This window comes from Pan paniscus, chromosome 7, assembly GCF_029289425.2.
Source record: "Pan paniscus chromosome 7, NHGRI_mPanPan1-v2.0_pri, whole genome shotgun sequence".
Lineage (NCBI taxonomy): Eukaryota > Metazoa > Chordata > Mammalia > Primates > Hominidae > Pan > Pan paniscus.
Genome location: NC_073256.2, coordinates 126,680,080 through 126,705,280, shown reverse-complemented (window position 1 = coordinate 126,705,280; position 25,201 = coordinate 126,680,080). Strand labels below are relative to the sequence as shown.

Below are 25,201 nucleotides of genomic sequence, written 5' to 3'. Positions count from 1 at the left end.
GCCATTAGTACTCTTGAGTACTTGAGGCAGACTCTCAGATCTCTGGGCTTCTCTCTGCATCTCTCTTTTCTCTGCTACTCTGTCTAATGACAGAGTAGCAGCCTAGTTTCTTCAACTCAAGGAGGTTGAAGTCAACTCTGCATACAAGTACTCTGGCCTTTTTCTTTCTTCAGAGAAGGGGGAAGAAAAGCTGGTGAAGATTTACACTACAGTTAAAGGGAGGGAAAAGCCATGTAACCGTTGTATTTATGTAGAGTTGACTATACCTCACTTTCCCTTCTTTGTGCTGTGGTCTGGAAACTCCTCAAGGCAGTAAACTAGATTGGTGGTGGGGCTAATCTCATAAGTGTCCTTTGTTGTTTTATGTCTGATGTCTTGAAAACTGTTGTTTCATTTAACTTTCTCTGGTTTATTTCATCTTATTGGATGTTTCTGGTGGAAAGATAAATCTGGTTCCTATTCTTCCATGTTGGCTGCAAACAAAAGTTATTCAATGTATATTTTTAAGTGAAAAAATATTTTCTGTAGAATAATAGAGCTAGAAACAATTGAAAAGGGCTAATGAGTATAGTGAGAAAATGGATGTATAAACAGCTTTTTAAAGAAGTTTGAGAAGAACAAGGTAGGGGAGAGCTCTGCTTTAGCGGCCAGGCAGAGAAAAGGAAGCCTTTTTTATTTGTTTATTTTGCGAGTGGGGAAGTTTCAGCATATGTAAGTGGAGGAGAAACACCAGTGGAGAGGAGATAACTTCTGGCAGGAGAAAATTGAATCATAAACACCTGTGTGGGAATTAGCCTTGAATGAGAGAAAAGGAACAGGGAAATCAATGCTTAATCTTATGTGCCATGCATTGATAGTAAATACATTGCATATTTCGACTGAAGCTTGTCAATGTTTTGGTACAATTAGTATTACTAACCTTTATTATAGATGAGGAAATGGGCAATAAGATGAGCTAACTTAACCAAGTTATTCATCAGTGGCAAAGCTGACCCTAAAGCTCATGCTTTTCCTAATGATCTTTGTGGTCACTCTGGCCTTTTTCTTTCTTCAGAGCAGAGGGAAGAAAAGCTGGTGAAGATTTACACTACAGTTAGAGTAAAGGGAGGGAAAAGCCACGTAACCATTGTATTTATGTAGAGTTGACTATAAAACTCATCTCTACCCTTATGGAGGAAAAGATGGGGAAAATACCCACATGAATGTGTTGAGGTCAGAGAAGTATTGCATAAAATAATTTTATGGGAGCAGTGCTCTTAACTCTGGTCCTCCCGTGTTCTTTAAGTCTCGCTTTAGAATTTGTGGACTTGTACTTTTACTTTTTTACACCTTCATAGATAAATAGCAAGCTCAGTAACTAGGTGAAAAGAAGACTTACTGGGTTGATTCTAGAAGATAAGTGGTCCATGAAGTGACCTTTGTAAGTTAACGTTCTTGGCCTCTCTCTTCCCCCTTTTTAAAGATTATTATACTTTGCTTATGTAAATATTAGACTGCATCATATTTAATTGGTGTCAAAGAGTTAAATATTGGCAATATCATGTGGTTCAAGTAATAGTGTATTTTGAGAAGCCAAGAAACAGTAATGAATATCATTGTTAGCACCATTAGTGCAGGAGACAGGTCTGTTTTATTCACTGTTTGTGCCCAATGCCAACCACAATGTCTGGTACGTATAGTAGATATTCAATAAATAATTTATGAATGAAAAACTATAGCCCTTTGAGGTCCCATGAGGCTTTTGTGGTTTTCATGTGTGAAAAACTAGGTTTTGAGTTTCGGTAAGTATTTGGGCAAATGTTAAGGGAGACTCTTCTTTTGAGGCCCTAAGTTCTTTTTAGAAGACTAATCCTTATCAGATTTTTCAGCAAAGCTCTTTTATTTTCAATGCAAGGTATCATTAAATAATAAAATATTTACTACACTGGCTTCTCTGTAAAAAGTTCCTCTTCTTCAACCCTTACAAAGATCTATGCAGAGATTGAAGCCTCGCTGCCCCCTACTTCTTTTTTTGGGAGAACTCTGCAAAAGAGCTCTGCCAGTAGCTAAGAACTGTCACATTCTGGACACTGCTTTTCTACTTTCAGTTGCTCTGCCTCCCACTTTTATAATCAAGATAATTGACATGGTCATCATCATGTGATAACTTTTCCTTTCTCATTTGGGGCCAGAGAGGTGTCCTTTTTCTATGCGTTAATAGAGATTTTACAAAATAGCATGTAATATGGCCTAGACTCACATCTGTGTCTTAATAACTTATATAAATTATTTTGTTGGAATGAAACAATCATGAATTGTTGTAATAAGACTGATGTCTAAGAAGCCTCCAGTTTGTTCAGGATTGCCCAGAGGTCTTTGCACAGATATGAAGAAAATGTATTTGTTATATCGTTGTCTAATATTACTGCTTCAGGCCCTTATGTTACCATGCAGTTTTCCTGCAGTATCGAGTTTCATCCACACAGTGGTGCTAGAAAACCAAGAATACATATTTCTAACTGTTGCTTATAAAATAAGTGGTGTTATATGTTTCCTCAACCTCTATCAAATCTATCATAATTGGATTTTTACCTGTGAGATGTTTCCATTATCTCTCAACCAGATGATTGCAATAGCTTTCTAGTGGATCTTCCTGGATTTACCCTGCTTTATTCCAATTTGTTTTCCATATTGTAGTTATAAGTACTCTTTTATAAACTCAAATCTGAACTTTACTCTCCTGCTTAAAAACTGTTAATGAATTCTTTTAAATTGAATTTGTCAAAAAAAATAAATACAGTCCATTCATAATCCAGTTTTGCTGAGTTTTCATTTATTGCAACCTTTCCTGTACAAGTCCCCTTGTTGCTCTGCATTTCGGCCAGTGTGGCCTTCTTTGAACAGTGTGGCCTTCTTTGTGTTCTTTGAACACAAGTTTTTCTTCCTACTTTTTACAGATTTTCCTTCTGTCTGGAAAAGTAGAGGAGTGGGTATGCATGTATATAGGTGTATTTTTTATTTTAAAAATATGTTAAATTGATAAACTGGGATTTTATGTTATATTTTGATGCATGCATACAGTGTGTAATGATCAAATCAGTATTTACGGTGTTCGTCAACTTCAGTATTTACCATTTCTTTGTGTTGGGAACATTTGAAATCTTCTAGCTATTTTGGTACTCGCTGTTTTGAAATACACAATACATTGTTGTTAACTGTAGTCACCCAACTGTGCTATCAAACATGAGAACTTAATCCTTTTAATTGTATATTTGTACCCATTAAGCAACCTCCCTTCATCCCCCACCCCCATCTTTCCCAGCCTCTGATAACTATCTTTCTACTCTCTCCCTCCATGAAATCCACTTTTTTAGCTGCGTGTATGATGTCTTTCTGTACCTGGTTTATTTTATTTATTTATTTTTGAGATGAAGTCTCACTCTGTCCCAGGCTGAAGTGCAGTGGAGCGATCTCGGCTCACTGCAACCTCTGCCTCCTGGGTTCAAGCGATTCTCATGCCTCAGCCTCCCCAGTAGTTGGAATTACAGGCACGCACTGTCACACCCAGCTAATTTGTTTTTTGAATTTTTAGTAGAGACGGGGTTTCATCATGTTGGCCAGGATGGTCTCAATCTCCTGACCTCGTGATCCGCCTGCCTTGGCCTCCCAAAGTGCTGGGATTACAGGCCTGAGCCTTGGCGCCTGGCCTTGTGCCTGGTTTATTTCACTTAATGACCTCCAGTTCCATCTATGTTGCTGCAAATGATAGAATTTCGTTCTTTTTTATGGCTGAATAGTATTTCAGTGTGTGTGTATACTACATTTTCTTTATCTGTTCATCCTTTGATGGCCACTTAGGTTTCCCCCATGTCTTGGCTTTTGTAAATAGTGCTGAAATAATCATGGAAGTGACGGTATTCCTTTTGATATACTGACTTTCTTTTGTTTTGATAAATATTCATTTGTGGGAGTGCATATTGTGGTATAGTAGTTATAGTTTTAGTTTTTTGAGAAACCTCTTTACTATTTTCCATAATGGCTGTACTAATTTACATTCCCACTGACAGATTATATGTTCCCTTTTCTCCACATCCTTGCCAGCATTTGTTGTTTTTTTTTGTATTTTTTTGAAAATAGCCATTCTAACTACAGGAAGATGATATCTCATTGTGATTTCGATTTGCATTTCCTCAATAATTAGTGATGTTGAGCATTTTTTCATGTAACTGTTGGCTATTTATTTATATATTCTTTTGAGAAATGTCTATTAAGATCTTTGCCCTCTTTATAATGGGACTTTTTTTTTTTTTGCTTCAACAGCAAAAAAAATTTTCATTCCTTATGATTGAACAGTTTGCAAATATTTTCTCCCATTCTATAGGTTGTCTCTTCACTAGGTTGTTTGTTTCTTTTGCTCTGCAGAAGGTATTTTTGTTGTTGTTGTTGTTTAGTTAAATATAATCCCATTTGTCTTTTTGTTTTTCTTGCCTATGCTTTTGAGGTCTTAACCATAAAATCTTTGCATAGACCTATATCCTGAAGCATTTCTTCTCTGTTTCCTTTTTGGTATTTTTATAGTTTTTGAGTTGATTTTTGCATATGATGAGAGATAGGAGTCTAATTTTATTTTTCTGCTATGGATATCCAATTTTCACACCATTTATTGAAGAAGGTATCCTTTTCCCAGTGTATGTTCTTTGCACCTTTGTCAAAAATCAATTGGCTATATGTACATGGATTTATTTCTGAATTCTCTATTCTGTTCCAGTGGCCCATAAGTTTGTTTTTATACCAGCACTATGCTGTTTTGGTTATTATTGCTTTGTAGTACATTTTGAAGTCAGGTAGTATGATGCCTCCAGATTTGTTCTTTTTGTTCAGTATTACCTTGGCTATTCAGGGTCTTTTGTGGTTCCATACAAATTTTAGGATTGCTTTTTTCCTTCCTGTGAAGAATGTTACTGGTATTTTGATAGGGATTGCATTGAATGTATAGATTGCTTCGAGTAGTATAGTCATTTTAACAATACTAATTTTTCTGATCCATGAGCATGAGATGTCTATTTGTGTCCTCTTCAATTTCTTTCATTAATGTTTTGTAGTTTTCTTGTAGAAGTCTTTCACCTTCTTGTTAAAATACTTTTTCTTAAGTTAATTCTTTCTTATCTTTTATGTCGTGGCTCAAACCTTGGAAAGCTTTTGTTAATCTCCCCAAATAGAACTCTTACATTATGTGTTCTCATGGTACCCAGTGATTATTCTTTATCACAATTTAATTATATAAAATTTATTTCATAAAAATTATTTAAGATTTATATGATTATTTGACTAATGCCCATTTCCTCACTGTATCATAAGTGCTAATTGGCAAGATTCCATTCTTGGCTCATCACTGTGTCATCGATGCCTATTGAAATTTTATTTATTTATTTTTAAATTTATATTAGTTTCTGTATAAATGAATATAAGTCAGACAGGACTCAAAGCAGGTATTGGAAGTGGGAACAGGTGAGCATTTGGGGGAGGAAGAAAACAGTTGCCATCAGAATACAGTAAAGTGAGTTTTATATTAGGGTAGGATATTGGCTCAGCATAATCCATTTGTATGTTTCCTGCTGGGGCAGAAATTAATTCCAGATCATGAGCAGTTCTGAGCCATGAAAGTTTCTATCTTCATGAAAGGGCAGGAGGAGTGGGAGGAAGAGATCACATTTGCTAGATTTAAACCTAGGGAAGCAGCTAATGCTTAAGTGAAGAAATCTCTGTTCTGTAAGTAGGAGATCTTGTTTCTAGTCCAGCTGTGATACTGTTTTGCTCTGTACCCTTGGAAAAGATGTAGTATAACATTGGAGAAGTCATTATTTGTGTATACATTTATTTATATAACTGTATAATGAGATTTTAAAAGTTAATTTCTTAATGTGTATTAAAATGAATGAGATAATAGTATATTAAAACATTTTTAAAGTATATAAACACTTCATAAATTGGGCTTAACATTTTCCTGGAAATGGTAGATTCTTCAATTTTAGAATTTCTGTTATTTTTATTCATAATTATTAGAGGTGCCTAAAAGAGGGTCATGACATAAAAAGCCCTATCTCCTGTGGCCACTGTATTCTAAGTCTTGTAAGGACGTGGGACCATATCAGTTTTACTTACTGTTTATCCTCTGTACACAGTACCCAGAAATTATCTTTGAAAGAATGATATACTGAATTGTCCTGAAGGCCTTTGTGATTGGCATTCTGTGATTTTTTTTTTTTTTGCCTTGTAGGCATTCTACAGATAGAAACTATCTGAGGCAAAACTCTTGATGTTTATGTTTGCTTTTCTTGTATTTCAGCTGTGGCAGAGGTAAAACTTCGAGATGATCAATATACACTGGAACACATGCATGCTTTTGGAATGTATAATTACCTGCACTGTGATTCATGGTATCAAGACAGTGTCTACTATATTGATACCCTTGGAAGAATTATGAATTTAACAGTAATGCTGGTAAGAGAAACATGTATGTAATAATTAATATATGTATGTAATATCAAGCAAATTTGATAATTAAGTTTCCCTTTTGAATCTAATATCCAGAGAAGTGAGGTGCACATACCTGTAGTATATGGAATCCTATCTACGTAATACTCCATTTCTTATTTCAATTTTAATTTTTCTCTTTGATCCTGTTATTTACACTTACTCACCTCCACTCTCACCATTGGGCAGCGACTCTCATGGATTTTATATATTATTAATACTGATGTAACTGTTCATGTCTGCTTTTCCTATGTGAGGTGTTGTCCCCAACTATAATGGTGAATTTGCTTTTGTTTTAGTTTTTACTTTATGTATTTTTAACTATGTTAATTGGTACAAACATTTAGAATTGTTTTATTTATACTGAATTGATTCTTTTAGCATTATAAAATGTCTCTGTTTATCTCTAGGTTCTGTGAATATTTTTTGTCTTGAAATCTTCTTTGGTATTAATACAGTTATTTCTGGATTTTTGTAAATTAGTATTTTTCTTCTTATATGCTTTTTCTATTTATCAGTGTTCTTGTTTTTAAAGTATGTGTCATAAAGAGCATATAGTTGGCTCTTGTTTTTTCCATATGACAATCTTTCTCTTAATTGGAGGGCTTACATTTATACTTAATTTAATCTAGTTCCCAATATTCTTGGGCTAATATTACCATCTTGCTCTTCTCATTATGCCCTGTTTGTTCTTTGTTCCTTGGTGTCTTTGTTCCTACTTTTTTGCGGGAGGAATTAATCACAGTTTTTCTTTTTAAAAAAAATGTCCTTAGAACTCGATTTAATTTCCTCTTTTGGCTTTTTATTTAAACCTGTTTGTATTATTATTTTTTAAATGATTGATACAGAGGTTATAGTGTTTTCCTTGACTTACCACAGTCTGCCTCTAATTAATATTATTTTACTTTAAAAACAATGTGAAAACTTTACAACAATATAATTCCTTTCACTTACCCTCTCATTGTTTGAGCTAATTTTATCATATGTTTTTCACCTTCATATGCTGGAAACTCCACAATACATTGTTAATATATTTGCTTCAAACAGCCAATAATCTGTTAATAGCTTCCTAAGTACTCTGTTCCTTCTAGCCCTCCTGCGCATTGCATCTACAGAGTAGTCTGTCTAATTTGCGTGTTTAATATTATCACTTGCTAAAATTCTTTTAATATTTCCTTCATGGCAAAATCCATGTTTTTAATATGTAATTTAAAAATAGGCAATGTGTTCATGTAATTTAAAAAACAAAAAAGTTATAAAAGGTATTTAGTGAAGCCTCCTTGATCCCATCTTTTATCTATCCTATCTCCAGTATCCATTATTTCCCCTGCAATGTCTTTATTGGTTTTGTGTGTCTTTCCAGATGTGGTAGGTTATTTGTTGTTGTTTTTTGCAAGTATAAACACAAAATGATGTTGCGGGAAGTCAGGGACCCCAAATGGAGGGACCAGCTGAAGCCATGGCAGAAGAACGTAGATTGTGAAGATTTCATGGACATATATTAGCTCCCCAAATTAATACTTTTGTAATTTCTTATGCCTGTCTTTACTGCAATCTCTTAAACATAAATTGTAAAGATTTCATGGACACTTATCACTTCCCCAATCAGTACCCTTGTGATTTCCTATGCTTGTCTTTACTTTAATCTCTTAATCCTGTCAGCTGAGGAGGATGTCTATCGCCTCAGGACCCTGTAATAATTGCATTAACTGCACAAATTGTACAGCATGTGTGTTTGAGCAATATGAAATGTGGGCACCTTGAAAAAAGAACAGGATAACAGCAATTGTTCAGGGAGTAAGAGAGATAACCTTAAACTCTGACCGCAGGTGAGCTGGGCGGAACAGAGCCATATTTCTCTTCTTTCAAAAGCAAATGGGAGAAATATTGCTGAATTCTTTTTCTCAGCATGGAACATCCCTGAGAAAGAGAATGTGCACCTGGGGGTGGGTCTCTGAACTGGCCCCCCTGGGCGTGGTCGTCTCTTATGGTCGAGACTGCAGAGGTGAAATAGATTCCAGTCTCCCATAGTGCTCCCAGGCTTATTAGGAAGAGGAAATTCCTGCCTAATAAATTTTGATCAGACCGGTTGATCTCAAAACCCTGTCTCCTGATAAGATGTTATCAATGACAATGGTGCCTGAAACTTCATTAGCAATTTTAATTTCGCCCCAGTCCTGTGGTTTTGTGATCTCGCCCTGCCTCTACTTGCCTTGTGATATTCTATTACCTTGTAAACTACTTGATGTCTGTGACCCACACCTATTCGCACACTCCCTCCCCTTTTGAAAATCCCTAATAAAAACTTGCTGGTTTTTGCGGCTAGTGGGGCATCACAGAACCTACCGACATGTGATGTCTCCCCCGGACGCCCGGCTTTAAAATTTCTCTCTTTTGTACTCTGTCCCTTAATTTCTCAAGCTGGCCGACGCTTAGGGAAAATAGAAAAGAACCTACGTGAATATTGGGGCAGGCTCCCTGATGAAATGATATATATTCTTAAAATAAACTTTTCATCTTTGCATATACGTTTATATGCCGAGTTTTCTCCAACCTTGTCTTACAGCACTTTGTATACTACATTCTAGCCATACTAAACTCTTGCAGTTCCTGAGACATGCGCTGTATCCTATTTCTTCTGGTCCTTTTCTCATTGATTAACTACCTGGAGCATACTTTTAATTCAGTGTCAGTCTGCTTTGCAATCTTTACTTAAGTCCCAGGTAACCATTTTGTCATCTAGCAAGCTTGCCTTGACATCTTACCTCTGTTCCCCTAGGAATATTCACACCATTGGCTCTCAAATCTACATGTGCTGTGAATTTCTTCTAGTCTAGAGGTTGATACGCTTTTCTGCACAAGGCCAGCTAATTTAGGCTTTGTGGGCCAGATAGTCTCTTGTTGCTCGCTTTTGCTGTTGTAGTGTGAAATCAGCCATAGACAGTTTATAAGCAAGTGAGTGTGGCTGTGTTCCAATTAACCTTTATTTACAAAAACATAAAATGGGCCGAGCGTGGTGGCTCACGCCTGTAATCCCAGCACTTTGGGAGGCAGAGGCGGGCGGATCATGAGGTTAGGAGATCGAGACCATCCTGGCTGACACGATGAAACCCTGTCTGTACTAAAAATACAAAAAATTAGCCAGGCGTGGTGGCAGGTCCCTGTAGTCCCAGCTACTCAGGAGGCTGAGGCAGGAGAATGGCGTGAACCTGGGAGGCAGAGCTTGCAGTGAGCAGAGCTTGCAGTGAGCCAAGATCGCACCACTGCACTCCAGCCTTGGCCACAGAGCAAGAGTCCGTCTCAAAAAAAAAAAAAACATAAAATGGGCAGGAATTGGCCTGTGGACTGTAGTTTGCCACCCACTGGACGAGGCCATGGGTTCTAGCACCCAGCAGAAGGCTTGATCAGTATATTTGTTGAATGGATAATAGCTGTGTAAAGTTCATTATTACTGTTGGAAGTTGGCTTTGGAATAGGGTCTTCCTCCTGTTATATAATCCAAGTGTAGGTATGAGTTCTGTATTGGCAATGCAGTGTTTATCTCAAAATGTTCAGAAAGGAGTTAGACATTTCCTGGTAATAAATATTTTCCTTCAGGTGACTCCTAAAACAGATAGTGTAAAATTCTGATTGTTGCTTGTTGGATCAGAGGAGATGCAATCTGGCCTCTTACTCTTAGATATTAGTTGCTTTTTCTTGCTAGCCCCATGTTCTACTAAGGATTACTATCTAGGCCCAATGTGTATAAGCCAACTAAAGTGATAGGACATGCATTTTTATGAGTGGCTATGCTCTGATCTCTCTGATCAAATAAATTTTAATGATCAAATAGATTTTGATGTAGAGTTCTGTGTGTATGTGCATGAAAGTTTTTCCTTAATCCTTTTTGTGTTAACGAATAGGGCATTTGTTGATAGCATTTGCTGTACCATAAAGTTTGCCAATAACATTTATTCTACCAATTTTCTGACTCAAGAAGTCAGATGACATTATGGTAGATCTGAAAGTGTTAATTTTTGTATACCATCCATATTCATAATCTATTTTACTTTTCCATAGATATCTTGTGGCACATGTAATGTAGCTCTAATACGTGTTGTTAGGGAGGTAGGGTAGTTGGTCAAAAGGGAACTAGACATTTAAGACAGACTTACCAAATGAGTTCATTTTAACGTGTTTATTGAAAACCTACTCTGTGTAGGACACTAATGTATAGGTTGGTGCAAAAATAAAAACGGTTTTACCATTACTTTTAACATGTTCAAGTACTTATACTTCTACATATAAGTTCAGGTAACTTATATGTTATACTTTTTAGGTGCTAATATGAGTGTACAGGTAACTATTACATGGTAATATGTAGCTGACAAAAAGGGTACAGCAGTCTCCATATATCCTTGGCTTCAGTTTCATAGAAAATAAGAATAATGATAAGGTTTTTTAGACGTTAAAGCAAGGTGTGTGAAAATGCTTTGAAAAGTGGAAGGCATTATGCAAATATAAAGAGATATTACTGGCATATGCCTTGGGGTATCACTTTATGGGAGACAAACACTGGCTAGTTTTTTTTGCACATATTCCTTCTTTGAGAGCAGTAGAACTGTATGATAAGAATAAATCATAATGTCAGGTAACTTTTATTGCATAGAGATTATTACATATCAGGAACAATTCTAAACACTTTACACGTACTAACTGTTTAATCCACAGAACAATGGATCCTGTGGATCCTTTCTCATAGGATAATATCCTGATATTATCCTGATATACCAGATACTATTATTATCCACATCTTACAGTTGAGGAAACTGAGGCATAGGGATGTTTGTAAGAGTCTGGATTTAAACTCATTTATTCCAGAATGCCACAGTGCTCTACCAGTTCTCCTTATTTCTTGTTAATAGAGACGGATATTATGTGTTAATAGAGACAGAGTTTCACCATGTTGCCCAGGCTGGTTTTGAACCCCTAGGCTCCAGAGATCCGCCTGCCTCAGTCTCCCAAAGTGCTGGAGGATTACAGCCATGAGCAACTGCTCCTGGTCTCTATTATCATTTTCAGTGCCAGTTCTCTAATCACCTGTTCAGTTTTTTGTGCAGTAATGGGTTTATTCAAAGTGTGTTTCTAGGGTAATTTTGTAATATGTATTTTTATTAGAGGAAACCATCAGTTTCCTCTTAGGTTTCCAAATATGCTGCTATAAAGTTGCATGCGTTATGCTCTTAAGATTATTGTTGTCTTTTCTCTCTTTTCTCTTTCCTTTCTATATTTTTCCTCTTTTTACCTAATCAAGCTTTAGGAAGGGTATTAGTTTATTTTTAAAGAACCATGTTTTAGTTTCTTACAGCTTGTTTTCTGCTTAATTTTCTTTGGTTCTCAGACCATATTGTACCTTGGAATAATTGTGGAGTAATTGATCAAAACAAAAACTAATTTCAAGGTACCATTTCCCAAAATTCTGATTCATTATTGTCAGGGTTGGTCATGGACTGGGAACCTGCATTTTATCAAGCACCTCAGGTGGTTTCGCTTGTGGTCCAGGGATGACCAGGTATTAAGAAATTTTGTACCTGGGATACGGAAGAATACTACACTTATTTCTTATTATTTTTCTCATCAGCCACAAATGAGATCAACCTACTCTGAGTTTCTGTCAGGTGCAGGCAGGTAGAGAATGTTGACCACTAACTAGACTATTGGCTTATAGCAGAAAACAGCTCTTCCAATATCCATTTTATTGTTTAATAATTTTTTTTGTTTTCTTTTGTTTTCATCAAAGGCACACGTGCACAAATCCTAGACAGGCTCCTTTTCTGTGACTGATGTACAAATGACCACCTTTGTTAAACCTGAACTGTTGTAGTAAAAGTGAATGCTATGGGACCCAACACTTGAAAGCCATAGGTTGCTAGGTCTTCAGACTGTCTGGAGCCAGCAGGTGGCAGCAGGTCTACATACTGGTTTATAAAGACAGAATACACTACTTACAAAAAAGTTTAACTTGTAGGTTTACAGTCCTTAATTTTAGGGAAATGTCCCTCGGAAAGAAGTGTGCTAAGGAAGTAGAAAATGCCTTGGGAAAGCAAAAATGTGTTTAAACTTTGGTTTTTTAATACATCCTTATTTTATATATTATGGCTTATTTTAAAGTAATGTGTTCCGTTTCTTAATATTTAGGAAATTATTTCTGTAATAATTTGTTTTGTATTTACCTGAAAAGCTAATTTGTTTCTGTTACTAAAAGAGTGTCATCTTATAGTGCCTCTTTAATTTGTACTTAAAGGTCTAAGGGGCAGTTACTGGATTTCATTTGTAAGAATATATGTGTGAGGTTGCATCTTGGAGTGACATGTTACAACTATTTGTTAGAGGAGCTCAGTTTTATGTCAGTATGTTCATCTCTAGGCCTGAATGTCAGCTTGTTTTCACAGTTGAGTTAATTATTAGGGGACCACTTACTTACCTGTGTAGAGACGAAGGCAAAGTGTCCCCTTTATTCTTAGAAGGTTTGCTGAAAATCTGTTGACAAACGGCAGATTAACATTAGAAAAAGGCATATAAATATATTTTAACATGTGTACATGGCAGAATCCAGGAAAATGACTACCCAGTAACCCAGTGGGGTACAGATGCTTATATACCCTTATTCATACCCTTCTTATGCTTGATCAGTAGGGGACATGGGGGACATGCGGGATAGCAAATGATCTTTAGGGGGAAATGAATGAATGGGCCTAATGCTCAGACAATGATTAGTTAATACTTTTCTTTGGAAATTGAATGGGATGGAGAGCAGACAATGGTTTGTGACTAAGTTCATCTGGGCTGTAGGTGGGGTGTTTAATTTTCAGCCTCTTCCTCTGTGATAGAAGTTTTAATCTTCTCTGGTTAATGAAATTTCAGGGAAAGCAATTGTGTTTCTCTCTGGCAGGTCCAGTTTATAGGTAGATGAAGGAACTTCAGAGAATAGCTTTATCCTGTGCTTGGGAGAGACAGGAAGGGAGGGGAGGCCAGAAAGACCTTGAGGCTGCTTCATGTTGAAGTGGCATTATTTCGGAGTAACATTTTTTGAGCTGCAATGCCTGATGAAAGAAAAAAATAAAGAGTGGGGTAAATACTTAGAACTGTGCGTTTAATACAAAAAAAAGGGAAAAGGAAAAAGGAACTTTTTATGTTCTTTCTTCCAAATAAAGTTAATGGTTATTAATGATGAAAATACTTTGTCCAGAAAAAGATCACTGCCTTTTAAAACGGCAAAGTTTTAAATATCATTGTCTCATAATACTAGTAAATAGTATCTAATAATACTAGTAAATGGTATCCCCACTTGCTTATTTTTTTAAACTTGAGTAGCCCTTTCTATAAATCTATATTTATTAGAAAACTACTTCGTTAGTTCAAAGATTCTCTACTTATAGCTGCAACTAAGAGGGTCCCAAAATGTGTTTAAAGATGTTTTTTATAAATATATATAGTTTATGTATTACTTGTTTACTGTTTATTTACAGTGTCATTTATATATAATATATGGGCATTATAATTTTTATATTACATCTATATTGACCCAGGCATCTGCATTAAAAATACTGTGTAGAGGCCTGAAGAAAAACTGAATATAGTAGTTACATTCAAGGTTGATTTGGGGGGTTGGGGATGGGTATACTAGAAATCATATTGCGATCTGAAGTATTAATTTATTTAGAAAATCTTCAGAAGTGATTTCTTCTCAAGCAAATGTGGAGTAGGGGAAAGAAAACCAACTTTTGGAGTAGGGTTTTATCAGGATTTGAGTCTTGGCCCTGTCATTTTCTAGCAGTGGAGCTCCAGGCAAATTATTTAATCTTTTTGAACCTCTCTTCTAAGTGTAGTGAATAATTTTAACTTCATAGAGTTTGGTGATAAATACATGACATGGCAAAAAGTCAAAGCACTTATTTAATAAAATTCTTATACATTATACTGATTCAGTAAGTATTCCGTTCATCAATGAAATTTTAATCCTTCTGCAGTCAGCTGTGTAATGTTGCCTTAGAATGATTTTCAGTGTTAGCCCTTGAACGTAGTTACATTAACTCTTTTTGTGAGGAAAAAGAAAATGATTATGTGAGACCTGGACATTATAGATGTCAGTTAGCATATAAAGTGTTGTTATGAGGGCATGTAGTGAAATTGTCAGTAGAGGTTATTCAGATATAAGTAAATGCTATATTTTGGGATTTAGAGAAAAAGATATTTTATTGCTTATAGTCCATTTAAAATTAAACTGTACTTTGAAAATTAGATCTAAACAATCAGAAACATTTAGTTTGCTTTCACTTTAACTGTCATTAATGCAAGTAAGAGAGCCACTATGTGTTTCCTTTTGTGTTTTAATTTAATTTTGTTTTCACATTTAGATACTCAAGTATCTTAATCATTCTGTTGGATATTGTACCCATTTATCTGATTGATAATTAGACTTCTAGCAACCTCCGTCATGTATAACCAGGTATTTTAAAGAAAATGGCTTAAAATGCTCATAATTGTGTATAAAATGAAGAATAGTAATTTAACAAGTTTATCTCTACGTTCTTCCCAGTAATGGTTTATTAGATTAAATGCAGTGTGGGGCCATGTAGTAGACACAACTAGAAACCTTTACTTTGAAATAACTGTTTTGAGGAAAGCCTCCCATTGTATCTTACTAATACCTTTAAAATTACGTATATCACACACAAGTTGCTCAGTCTTAAAATAGTAATATATTTGAAGCAAAAGGGGAAAATTTTCTCATACTCCTGATCTCCCCGACCACTACACTTCAGTCTTATTTTCCTAATGGTAAACATTCTTAACAGGTCAGCATGTGTCTATCTATACTTTGTGCTGTCGTATCATGATATTTGTTTTGGCATATATGGACTCATATTGTATGTATTCTGCATCTTTTTAAAAAAAATCAGTATTTTATGTCAGTATTATTAATCCGCCTTAGTATATTTAACAATTATTTGGTATTCTATAGGGTGGATGCTCCATAGTTAACCATTTGCCTGCCAATGCTCTCCAGACAAAGATACCAGGCACGCATCTGTGGTTGAATGAGTTGGATTTGTTACTTTTGCAGTAAGGGAGAACACATACCATGGGAACCACAGAGTGTTCAGTAAAAGGAACAGGATGCTGTTAGAAGGTTGGGCTTCTGTTGGGTGATTTTGGAGGAAGGGTTAAAGAAAGTGAGGCTTTATTCTAGATTGAATACTGTCAGGAAACTGGTTGTTTATGTAATGGGTATCTTAATAAGTCTTACCTAGAAGGAGGGAAGACTAGACTGAGGCTCACACTATAATTAGTAAGGAAGCTGCAGCTGCTTATATTGGCCTGGTCATATTTGTAGCCTTGACAGTGTTGATGTTTTATCTGTGTTCAGATATTACTGTGAAGTGCTGCTTTTTTGTCCTGCTCCATCACGGTCATGCAGAGGCCTTATCTGATGTTTATGTTTTGTGAAACTATTCCTGTTCAACAGAACACCTGTTAGTGCCAGGCTAGCTCGTAACAAAACAAAGGCCTGGCTGATACTGCTAGGCCTTCTCTGTAATGTCAGGGTCTGCTTTCATCTTACCTACTTTATTGATAAACAACTAGGTTGTTTTTCCTAGTTTTTACTGGCACAGTTTTTCCTTTTCGTTATTAAAATAAACATTCTTGTTACATGGATCTTCGTGTACATATGCAGACATTCTTATTGAATAAATTCCTGTAAGTGGAATCATGTCAAACGGTATATAAAACATAAAACTTAATAAAACCATAGCAGCACCTCATAGCTTTAAATTATCTCCAAAAAGCCTATAGTTATTTTTACTCCCACCAACATGGCACTTTAGCCAAGAATTGTCATTACTAGTGTAAGATTGTTTTCTCTGGCCAATGAGATAATCATATTCTATTAATCCATTATTTTATACCAGTGATTTGGGGCTTTTTTTTTTTTTTTTTTGACAGTGTCTCACTCTGTTGCCCGGGCTGGAGTGCAGTGGTGCGATTTCAGCTCACTGCAAACTCTGCCTTCGTGTTCAAGCAATTCTCCTGCCTCAGCCTCCTGAGTAGCTGGGATTACAGGTGCCTGCCACCACACCTGTCTAATTTTTGTATTTTTAGTAGAGAGAGGGTTTCACCATGTTGGCCAGGCTGGTCTTGAACTCCTGCCTCAGGTGATTCGCCTGCCTTGGCCCCACAAAGTGCTGAGATTATAGGCATGAGCCACCGCGCCCAGCCGACTTTTTTTAAACTATAGTTGTCCTGTTCAAATATTTTCCCCATTTAACATTTTTTAATTTTTTATTTTTAGTTTTTTTATTTCCCTAGGTTATTGGGGAACAACAGATGGTGTTTGGTTACAGGAGTAAGTTCTTTAACGGTGATTTGTGAGATTTTGGTAAAGCCATCACCCGAGCGGTATACACTATACCCTATTTGTAGTCCTATTTGTAGTTGAATTTTATCCCTCACCGCTTCCCACTCTTTCCCCCGAGTCCTCAAAGTCCATTGTGTCATTCTTATGCTTTTGCATCCTCATAGCTTAGCTCCCACTTACAAGTGAGAACATACAATGTTTGGTTTCCATTCCTGAGTTACTTCACTTAGAATAATAGTCTCCAATCTCATCCAGGTCACTGTGAATGCCTTTAATTCATTCCTTTTTATGGCTGAGCAGTATCCCATCATATATATATATATATATATATATATATATATATATATATATATATGATCACAGTTTCTTTATCCACTCATTGATTGATGGGCATTTGGGTTGGTTCCACTTTTTGCAGTTGTGAATTGTGCTGCTATAAACGTCTGTGGAAGTATCTTTTTTGTATAATGACTTCTTTTCCTCTAGGTAGATACCCAGTAGTGGGATTGCTGGATCAAATGGAGGTTCTACTTTTAGTTCTTTAAGGAATCTTCATACTGTTTTCCGTAGTGGTTGTACTAGTTTACATTCCTGCTAGCAGCACAGAAGTGTTCCCTGTTCACAGCATCCACGCCAACATCTACTATTTTTTGATGTTTAGATTATGGCCATTCTGGCAGGACTAAGGTGGTATCGCATTGTAGTTTTGATTTGCATTTCCCTGATCATTAGTGATGTTGAGTTTTTCATATGCTTTTTGGCCATTTGTACATCTTCTTTTAAGAATTGTCTATTCATGGCCAGGTGTGGTGGCTTATGCCTGTAATCCCAGCACTTTGGGAGGCTGAGGCAGGCGGATCACAAGGTCAGGAGATTGAGACCGTCCTGGCCAACATGGTGAAACCCCGTCTCTACTAAAACACAAAAAATTAGCCGGGTGTGGTGGCGTGTGCCTGTAGTCCCAGCTACTCGGGAGGCTGAGGCAGGGGAATCGTTTGAACCTGGGAGACGGAGGTTTCAGTGAGCCGAGATCGCACCACTGCACTCCAGCCTGGCAGCAGAGCAAGACTCTTCTCAAAAAAAAAAAAAAAAAAAGAATTGTCTATTCACGTCCTTAGCCCACTTTTTGATGGGATTGTTTTTTTTCCTTGCTGTTGTAGATTCTGGATATTAGTCCTTTGTCAGATGTATGGATTGTGAAGATTTTCTCCCACTCTATAGGTTGTCTGTTTATTCTGCTGACTGTTCCTTTTGCTGTGCAAAAACCCTTTAGTTTAATTAAGTCCCAGCTATTTATCTTTGTTTTTAATCTCATTTGTTTTTGGGTTCTTGGTCATGAAATCCTGGCCTTAGCCAATGTCTAGAAGGGTTTTTCCAATGTTATCTTCTAGAATTTTTAGTTTCAGGTCTTAGATTTAAGTCCTTAATCCATCTTGAGTTGAATTTTATATAAGGTGAGAAATGAAGATCCTGTTTCATTCTCCTACATGTGGCTGGCCAATTATCCCAGCACCATTTGTTGAAAAGGGTATCCTTTCCCCACTTTATGTTTTTGTTTGCTTTGTCGAAGATTAGTTGGCTGTTTAAGTATTTGGGTTTGTTTATGCATTCTCTTTTTTTTTCCATTGGTCTATGTGCCTATTTTTATACCAGTACCATGCTGTTTTGGTGACTATGGTCTTATAGTATAGTTTGAAATCAGGAAATGTGATGCCTCCGGATTTGTTCTTTTAACTTAGTCTTGCTTTGGTTATGTGGGCTGTTTTTTGGTTACATGTGAATTTTTTTTTTCTAATTCTGTGAAGAATGGTGGTGGTATTTTGATGGGTATTGCATTGAATTTGTAGATTGTTTTTGGCAGTATGGTCATTTTCACAATATTGATTCTACCCATCCGTGAGTGTGGGATGTGTTTACATTTGTGTAATCTGTGATTTCTGTCAGCAATGTTTTGTAGTTTTCCTTGTATAGGTCTTTCACCTCCTTGGTTTAGGTATATTCCTAACTGGTTTTTTTTTTTTTTTTTTTTGGCAGTTATTGTAAAAGGGGTTGAGTTCTTGATCTGGTTCTCAGTTTGGCGGCTGTTGGTATGTAGAAGAGCTACTGATTTATGTATATTAAGTTTGTATCTGGAAACTTCTGCTGAATTCTTTTATCAGTTCTAGGAGCTTTCTGGAGGAGTCTTTAGGGTTTTCTAGGTAAATAGTTATATCATCAGTAAACAGCAGCGGTTTGACTTTCTCTTTACTGATTTGGATGCCCTTTATTTCTTTCTCTTTGATTGCTCTGGCCAGGACTTCCAGTACTATTTGAAGAGGAGTAGTAAGAGTGGGCATGCTTGTCTTGTTCCAGTTTTCAGAGGGAATGCTTTCAACTTTGCCCCATTCAGTATTATGTTGGCTGTGGGTTTGTCATAGATGGCTTTTATTACATTGAGGTATGTCCCTTGTATGCCAATTTTGCTGAGAGTTTTAATCATAGAGGGATGCTGGATTTTGTTGAATGCTTTATCTGCATCTATTGAGATGATCATGTAATTTTTGTTTTTAATTCTGTTTATGTGGTGTATCACATTTATTGACTTGTGTATATTAAACCATCCCTGCATCTGTGGTATGAAACCCACTTGATCATGGTGGATTATCTTTTTGATATGTTGTTGGATTCAGTTAGCTAGTATTTTGTTAAGGATTATAGCATCTAGGTTCATCAAGGATATCTCTCTGTAGTTTTCTTTTTTGGTTATGTCCTTTCCTGGTTGTGGTAATAGGGTGATACTGGCTTCATAGAATGATTTAGGGAGGCTTCCCTCTTTCTCTGTCTTGTGGAATAGTGTCAATAGGATTGGTACCAATTCTTCTTTGAACATCTGGTAGAATTCTGCTGTGAATCTGTCAGGTCCTGGACTTTTTTTTTTTTTTTTTTTTGAGATGGACTCTCGCTCTGTCACCCAGGCTGGAGTGCAGTGGCACGGTCTCGGCTCACTGCAAGCTCCGCCTCCTGGGTTCATGCCATTCTCCTGCCTCAGTCTCCCGAGTAGCTAGGACTACATTTGCCTGCCACCACGCCTGGCTAATTTTTTTGTATTTTTAGTAGAGACTGGGTTTCATTGTGTTAGCCAGGATGGTCTCGATCTCCTGACCTTGTGATTCACCCACCTTGGCATCCCAAAGTGCTGGGATTACAGGCGTGAGCCACCACACCCAGTCTGGTCCTGGACTTTTTTTTTATTGGTAATTTTTAAATTGTAATGTCTCCCATTTTGTTTCTTACTGAGCTTATTTGGATTTTCTCTCTTCATTTCTTGATTAATCTTGCTAATGGTCTATGCATTTATCTTTTCAAGGAACCAACTTTTTGTTTCCTTTATCTTTTGTATTTTTTTGTTTGTTTCAATTTCATTTAGTTCTGTTCTGATCTTGGTTATTTTCTTTCTTCTGCTGGTTTTGGGTTTGGTTTGTTCTTGTTTTTCTAGTTCCTTGAGGTGTGACCTTAGATTGTCTGTTTGTGCTCTTTCAGACTTTTCGATGTAGGTGTTTAGGGCTATGAACTTTCCACTTATCAAAACTGCTGTGTCCCAGAGGTTTTGATAGGTTGTGTCACTATTGTCTTCAGTTCGAAGAATTTTTTAATTTCCATCTTGATTTCATTTTTTGACCCAATGATCATTCAGGAGCAGTTAATTAATTTCCATGTATTTACGTGGTTTTGAATAGAATGTATATTCTGTGGTTGTTGGATTAAATGTTCTGTATATATCTGTTAAGTCCATTTGTTCCAGGGTATAGTTTAAATCCATTGTTTCTTTGTAGACCTTCTGTCTTGATGACCTGTGTAGGGCTGTTAGTGGAGCATTGAAGTCCCCCACTATTATTGTGTTGCTGTCTATCTCATTTCATAGATCTATTAGTAATTCTTTTATAAATTTTGGAGCTCCAGTGTTAGGTGCATATATGTTTAGGATTGTGATATTTTCCTATTGGACAAGGCCTTTTATCATTGTATAATGTCCCTCTTTGCCTTTTTTAACTGCTGTTGCTTTAAAGTTTGTTTTATCTGATATAAGAATAGCTACTTCTGCTCGTTTTTGGTGCCATTTGCATGAAATGTCTCTTTCTACCCTTTTACCTTAAGTTTATGTGAATCGTGAGTCTCTTGAAGGCAGCAAATGGGTTGATGAATTCTTATCCATTCTGCAATTCTGTATCTTTTAAGTGGAGCATTTAGACCATTTACATTCAATGTTAGTATTGAGATGTAAGGTACCATTCTAGTCATCATGCTCTTTGTTGCCCGTATACATGTTTTTTTTAATTGTATTTTTGTTTCATGGGTCCTGTGTGATTTATGCTTTAAACAGGTTCTGTTTTGATGTGTTTCTAGGATTTGTTTCAAGATGTAGAGCTCCTTTTAGCAGTTCTGTAGTGGTGGCTGTCACACACGTCCGTGTAAAGAGACCACCAAACAGGCTTTGTGTGAGCCACAAGGCTGTTTATTTCACCTGGGTGCAGGCGGACTGAGTCCAAAAAAGGAGTCAGCAAAGGGTGGTGGGATTATCATTAGTTCTTACAGGTTTGGGATAGGCACACAAAGTACATTCTTAAGGGCATAGAGAATATTACAAAGTACCTTCTTAAGGGCGGGGATGGGAAGAATATTACAAAGTGCCATCTTAAGGGCAGGGGAGAATATATCCTATCAGTTAGGGTAGGGCAGGAACAAATCACATTGGTGGAATGTCATCAGTTAAGGCTATTTTCACTTCTTTTGTGGATCTTCAGTTGTTTCAGGCCATCTGGATGTATACATGCAGGTCACAGGGGATATGATGGCTTAACTTGGGCTCAGAGCCCTGACATTCCTGTCTTCTTATATTAATAAGAAAAACAAAACAAAATAGTGGTGAAGCGTTGGGGTGGTGAAAATTTTTGGGGGGTGGTATGGAGAGATAATGGGCGATGTTTCTCAGGGCTGCTTCGAGAGGGATTAGGGGCAGCATGGGAACATAGAGTGGGAGAGATTAAACTGAGGAAAGATTTTGTTGGGGGTAAGGGGTGATATTGTGGGGTTGTTAGAAGGAGCATTTGTTGTATAGAATGATTGGTGATGGCCTGGATGTGGTTTTGTAGGAATTGAGAAACTAAATGAAAGACACAAGCTCTGAATAAAAGAAAGAGGAAAACACGTATTAAAGGACTAAGAATTGGGAGGACCCAGGACATCCAGTTAGAGTGTCCAGTGGGGTCTGGGGGTGGGGGGGTTCAACATAATTATTTGCTTGGTTGGCGAGTTTTTGGACTCTATCCTTGAGGTTTTTTTTTATGTTGTCATATACCAGGCCAGATTGATTTAGGTAAAAACAACACTCTTCTTTTAAAAATATACAGATTCCCACTTTTTTTTTTTAGCAGTGAGTAAATAGAGGCCTTGGCGATTTTGGAGGAAAGAGAAATGCAAAGTAAGCAATTGTTTCTTAAAGAAGGATTAGAAACGGCTAGGAGAGAGTGAGTGAGATTGATAGTGTGGTGGAGATAGCTGGGGAGAGGTAGAGCGTGGCATAAGAACAGGAACAAGAATAAGAGTGAGTATAAAAGTAAAGAATAGGACTTCATCAGGGTGAAAGTATTGGAGTGTAACCTGTCAGCAAAGAACATCTATCCACTCCAAGAGGGAGTCAAGAGTGGTGGATTGGGGCTAGTACCAGAGGATATCCACTACGATAGTTTGGAAGAAAAGTGTAAACTGGCAATGTAAACAAGGGCAGGGCATTTATGAGTAGTTGAGAGTGGTGAGTAGGAGTAAGACTAGACAGGAGATAGTAGGGATGACAAGTTTTCGGGGTGCAGTCCAAGTAGTGAGAGTGACTGCGTAAAGCCCTGTTGCAAAAAGCAGGGTAAGGACAAATAGACCTAATAGAATGAAGGGATGTATTAGGCTTATAAGGGTTATTACTGTTCTTCAGAAACGCGAGTGAGTTTAAGGGAAGTAGGGGGGAGTACTTGCGACTTCCAGGAGGAAGAGGAGAAATCAGGCTGGCTGGCTGATGGGCACAGCTTTACTCTGGATCTATGAACCTAATGCGGGGGTCCTGCAGACGAACAGCCGTTGGGGTACTATAGATGACTAAGTGGGGTCCAGTCCACCAAGGTTGTAGAATTTGAGGGGTCAGATTCTTAATAAGATTAGCAGCCTGGTGAATTTCCTGTCTATCCTGCCGGAGGACAGGAAGATAGTTGCTTAGAGGGCTAGTGATTGGGATGAGGTTGGGGCCGAGCAAGAAACTGCATCCATATAAAAGTTCAAATGGATTGTACCCTGTAGCATCTCGAGGACAGGCTCTAATTTTGAGAAGGGCAAGAGGTAAAAGTACTGTCCAGTCCTTTTTAAGTTGGAGGCTGAGCTTGGTGAGGTGTGTCTTTAAAAGACCATTAGTCTGTTCTACTTTTCCTGAAGATTGAGGACAGTAAGGGGTATGAAGGTTCCACTGAATACCAAGAGCCTGAGAAACTGCTTGGGTGGTTTGAATAATAAAGGCCAGTATAGAGGTGGGAAGGCCAAACTGAGGAATTATGTCTTACAGAAGGGAAGAAATGACCACAGTGGCCTTCTCAGACCCTGTGGGAAAGGCCTCTACCCATCCAGTGAAAGTGTCTACCCAGACCAAGAGGTATTTTAGTTTCCTGACTCGGGGCATGTGGGTAAAGTCAATTTGCCAGTCCAGGGCAGAGATAAATTCCCAAGCTTGATGTGTAGGGAAGGGAGGGGGCCTGAACAATCCCTGAGGAGTAGTAGAATAGCAGATGGAACACTGAGAAGGGATTTCCTTGAGGATAGATTTCCACGATGGAAAGGAAATGAGAGATTCTAAGAGATGGGCTAGTGGCTTGTAACCTACATGGAAGAGGTTATGAAATGACGACAGAATAGAATGGGCCTGTGAGGCTGGAAGGAGATATTTTCCTTGGTCCAAGAACCATTTGTCTTGTGTGGGAAGGGATTGATAGGTGGAAGTTTCAGTGGGGGAGTAGGTGGGAGTGACCAATGAGGAGGAGAAAAACTGGCCCTGAGATACAGAAGTTGGAAGCTGGCTGCTTCTTTAGCTACATTATCAGCATAAGCGTTACCCTGAGCGATGGGATCTGATGCCTTTTGATGGCCCTTGCAGTGAATGACTCCAGCTTCCTTTGGAAGTAAAGCGGCCTTGAGAAGAGTTTTTATTAAAGAGGAATTAATGATGGAGGACCCTTACATAGAGAGGAACCCTCTTTCAGCCCATATAACAGCATGGTGGTGCAGGATATGGAAGGCATATTTCGAGTCTATAAATATTGACGCGTAGTGCCTTTGCAAGAGTGAGGGCCCGAGTTAAGGCAATGAGTTCAGCTTGCTGAGAGGTAGTGGAGGGTGGCAGAGCAGTAGCCTCAAGGATAGATGTGGAAGATACTATAGCATAGCCTGCTTTTGCTGGTAAGTGGTGATTAGGCCTAGTGGAACTGCCATCAATAAACCAAGTGTGATCAGAGTGAGGGACAGGAAAGAAGGAAATATGGGGAAATAGAGTGAATGCCAGGTGGATCAAAGAGATACAGTCATGGAGGTCAGGTGTGGTATCAGGAATAATGTGGGGGCTAGCCTAAAACAGTAAGGTCAAGTTGTTTGGACAGAAAGGCTACACAGCACGGTCCTGGCTCTTGTGTAAGAGTTCCAACCACACAGCCCTGCACTTCGGCTGTATGTAATGAAAAAGGTTGGGATGAGTTAGGGAGAGCTAGTGTGGGAGCAGCTTTTAGGGCTGTTTTTTAAGGATTGGAAAGGGGAGTGGGGAAAGGATTTAGGATTTATGGGGTCAGCTAGGTTTATCTAGAACAGAATAATGGGTTGTGGAGGGGAGGTATTGAGGATAGGAGAGTATATGGGTTTGGCACCATGGGGTGGTTGATAAGGCGCAGATCCTGAACTAACCTGTAAGACTTGTCCAGTTTTTGGACAGGTGAAATGGGGGAATTGTAAGGAGAGTTTATAGACTTTAAAAGGCCATGCCATAGCAGGCGAGTGATAACAGGCTTTAATCATTTTAAAGTGTGCTGTAGGATGGGATATTGGCATTGAGCGAGGTAAGGGTGATTAGGTTTTAATGGGATGGTAAGGGTTGCATGATCGGTTGCCAAGGAGGGAGTAGAGGTGTCCTATACTTGTGGATTAAGGTGGGGAGATACAAGGGGAGGATGTGAAGGAGGCTTTTAACTGGGGAAAAAGGCGGCAATGAGGGGTGGCTGTAGCCTAGGAATA

At 37.7% G+C, this 25,201-nt stretch overlaps 1 protein-coding gene across 1 annotated transcript in view; it reads left to right on the top strand.

Moving 5' to 3' along the window:
• Positions 1–25,201, top strand: part of NUDCD1 (NudC domain containing 1) — a 91,780-nt gene that overhangs the window by 5,707 nt on the left and 60,872 nt on the right. The window contains exon 2 of the mRNA XM_003821755.5: positions 6,326–6,480. Within this exon, the coding sequence (XP_003821803.1) occupies positions 6,326–6,480 (155 nt within the window). The remainder of the gene's footprint in view (positions 1–6,325; positions 6,481–25,201) is intronic.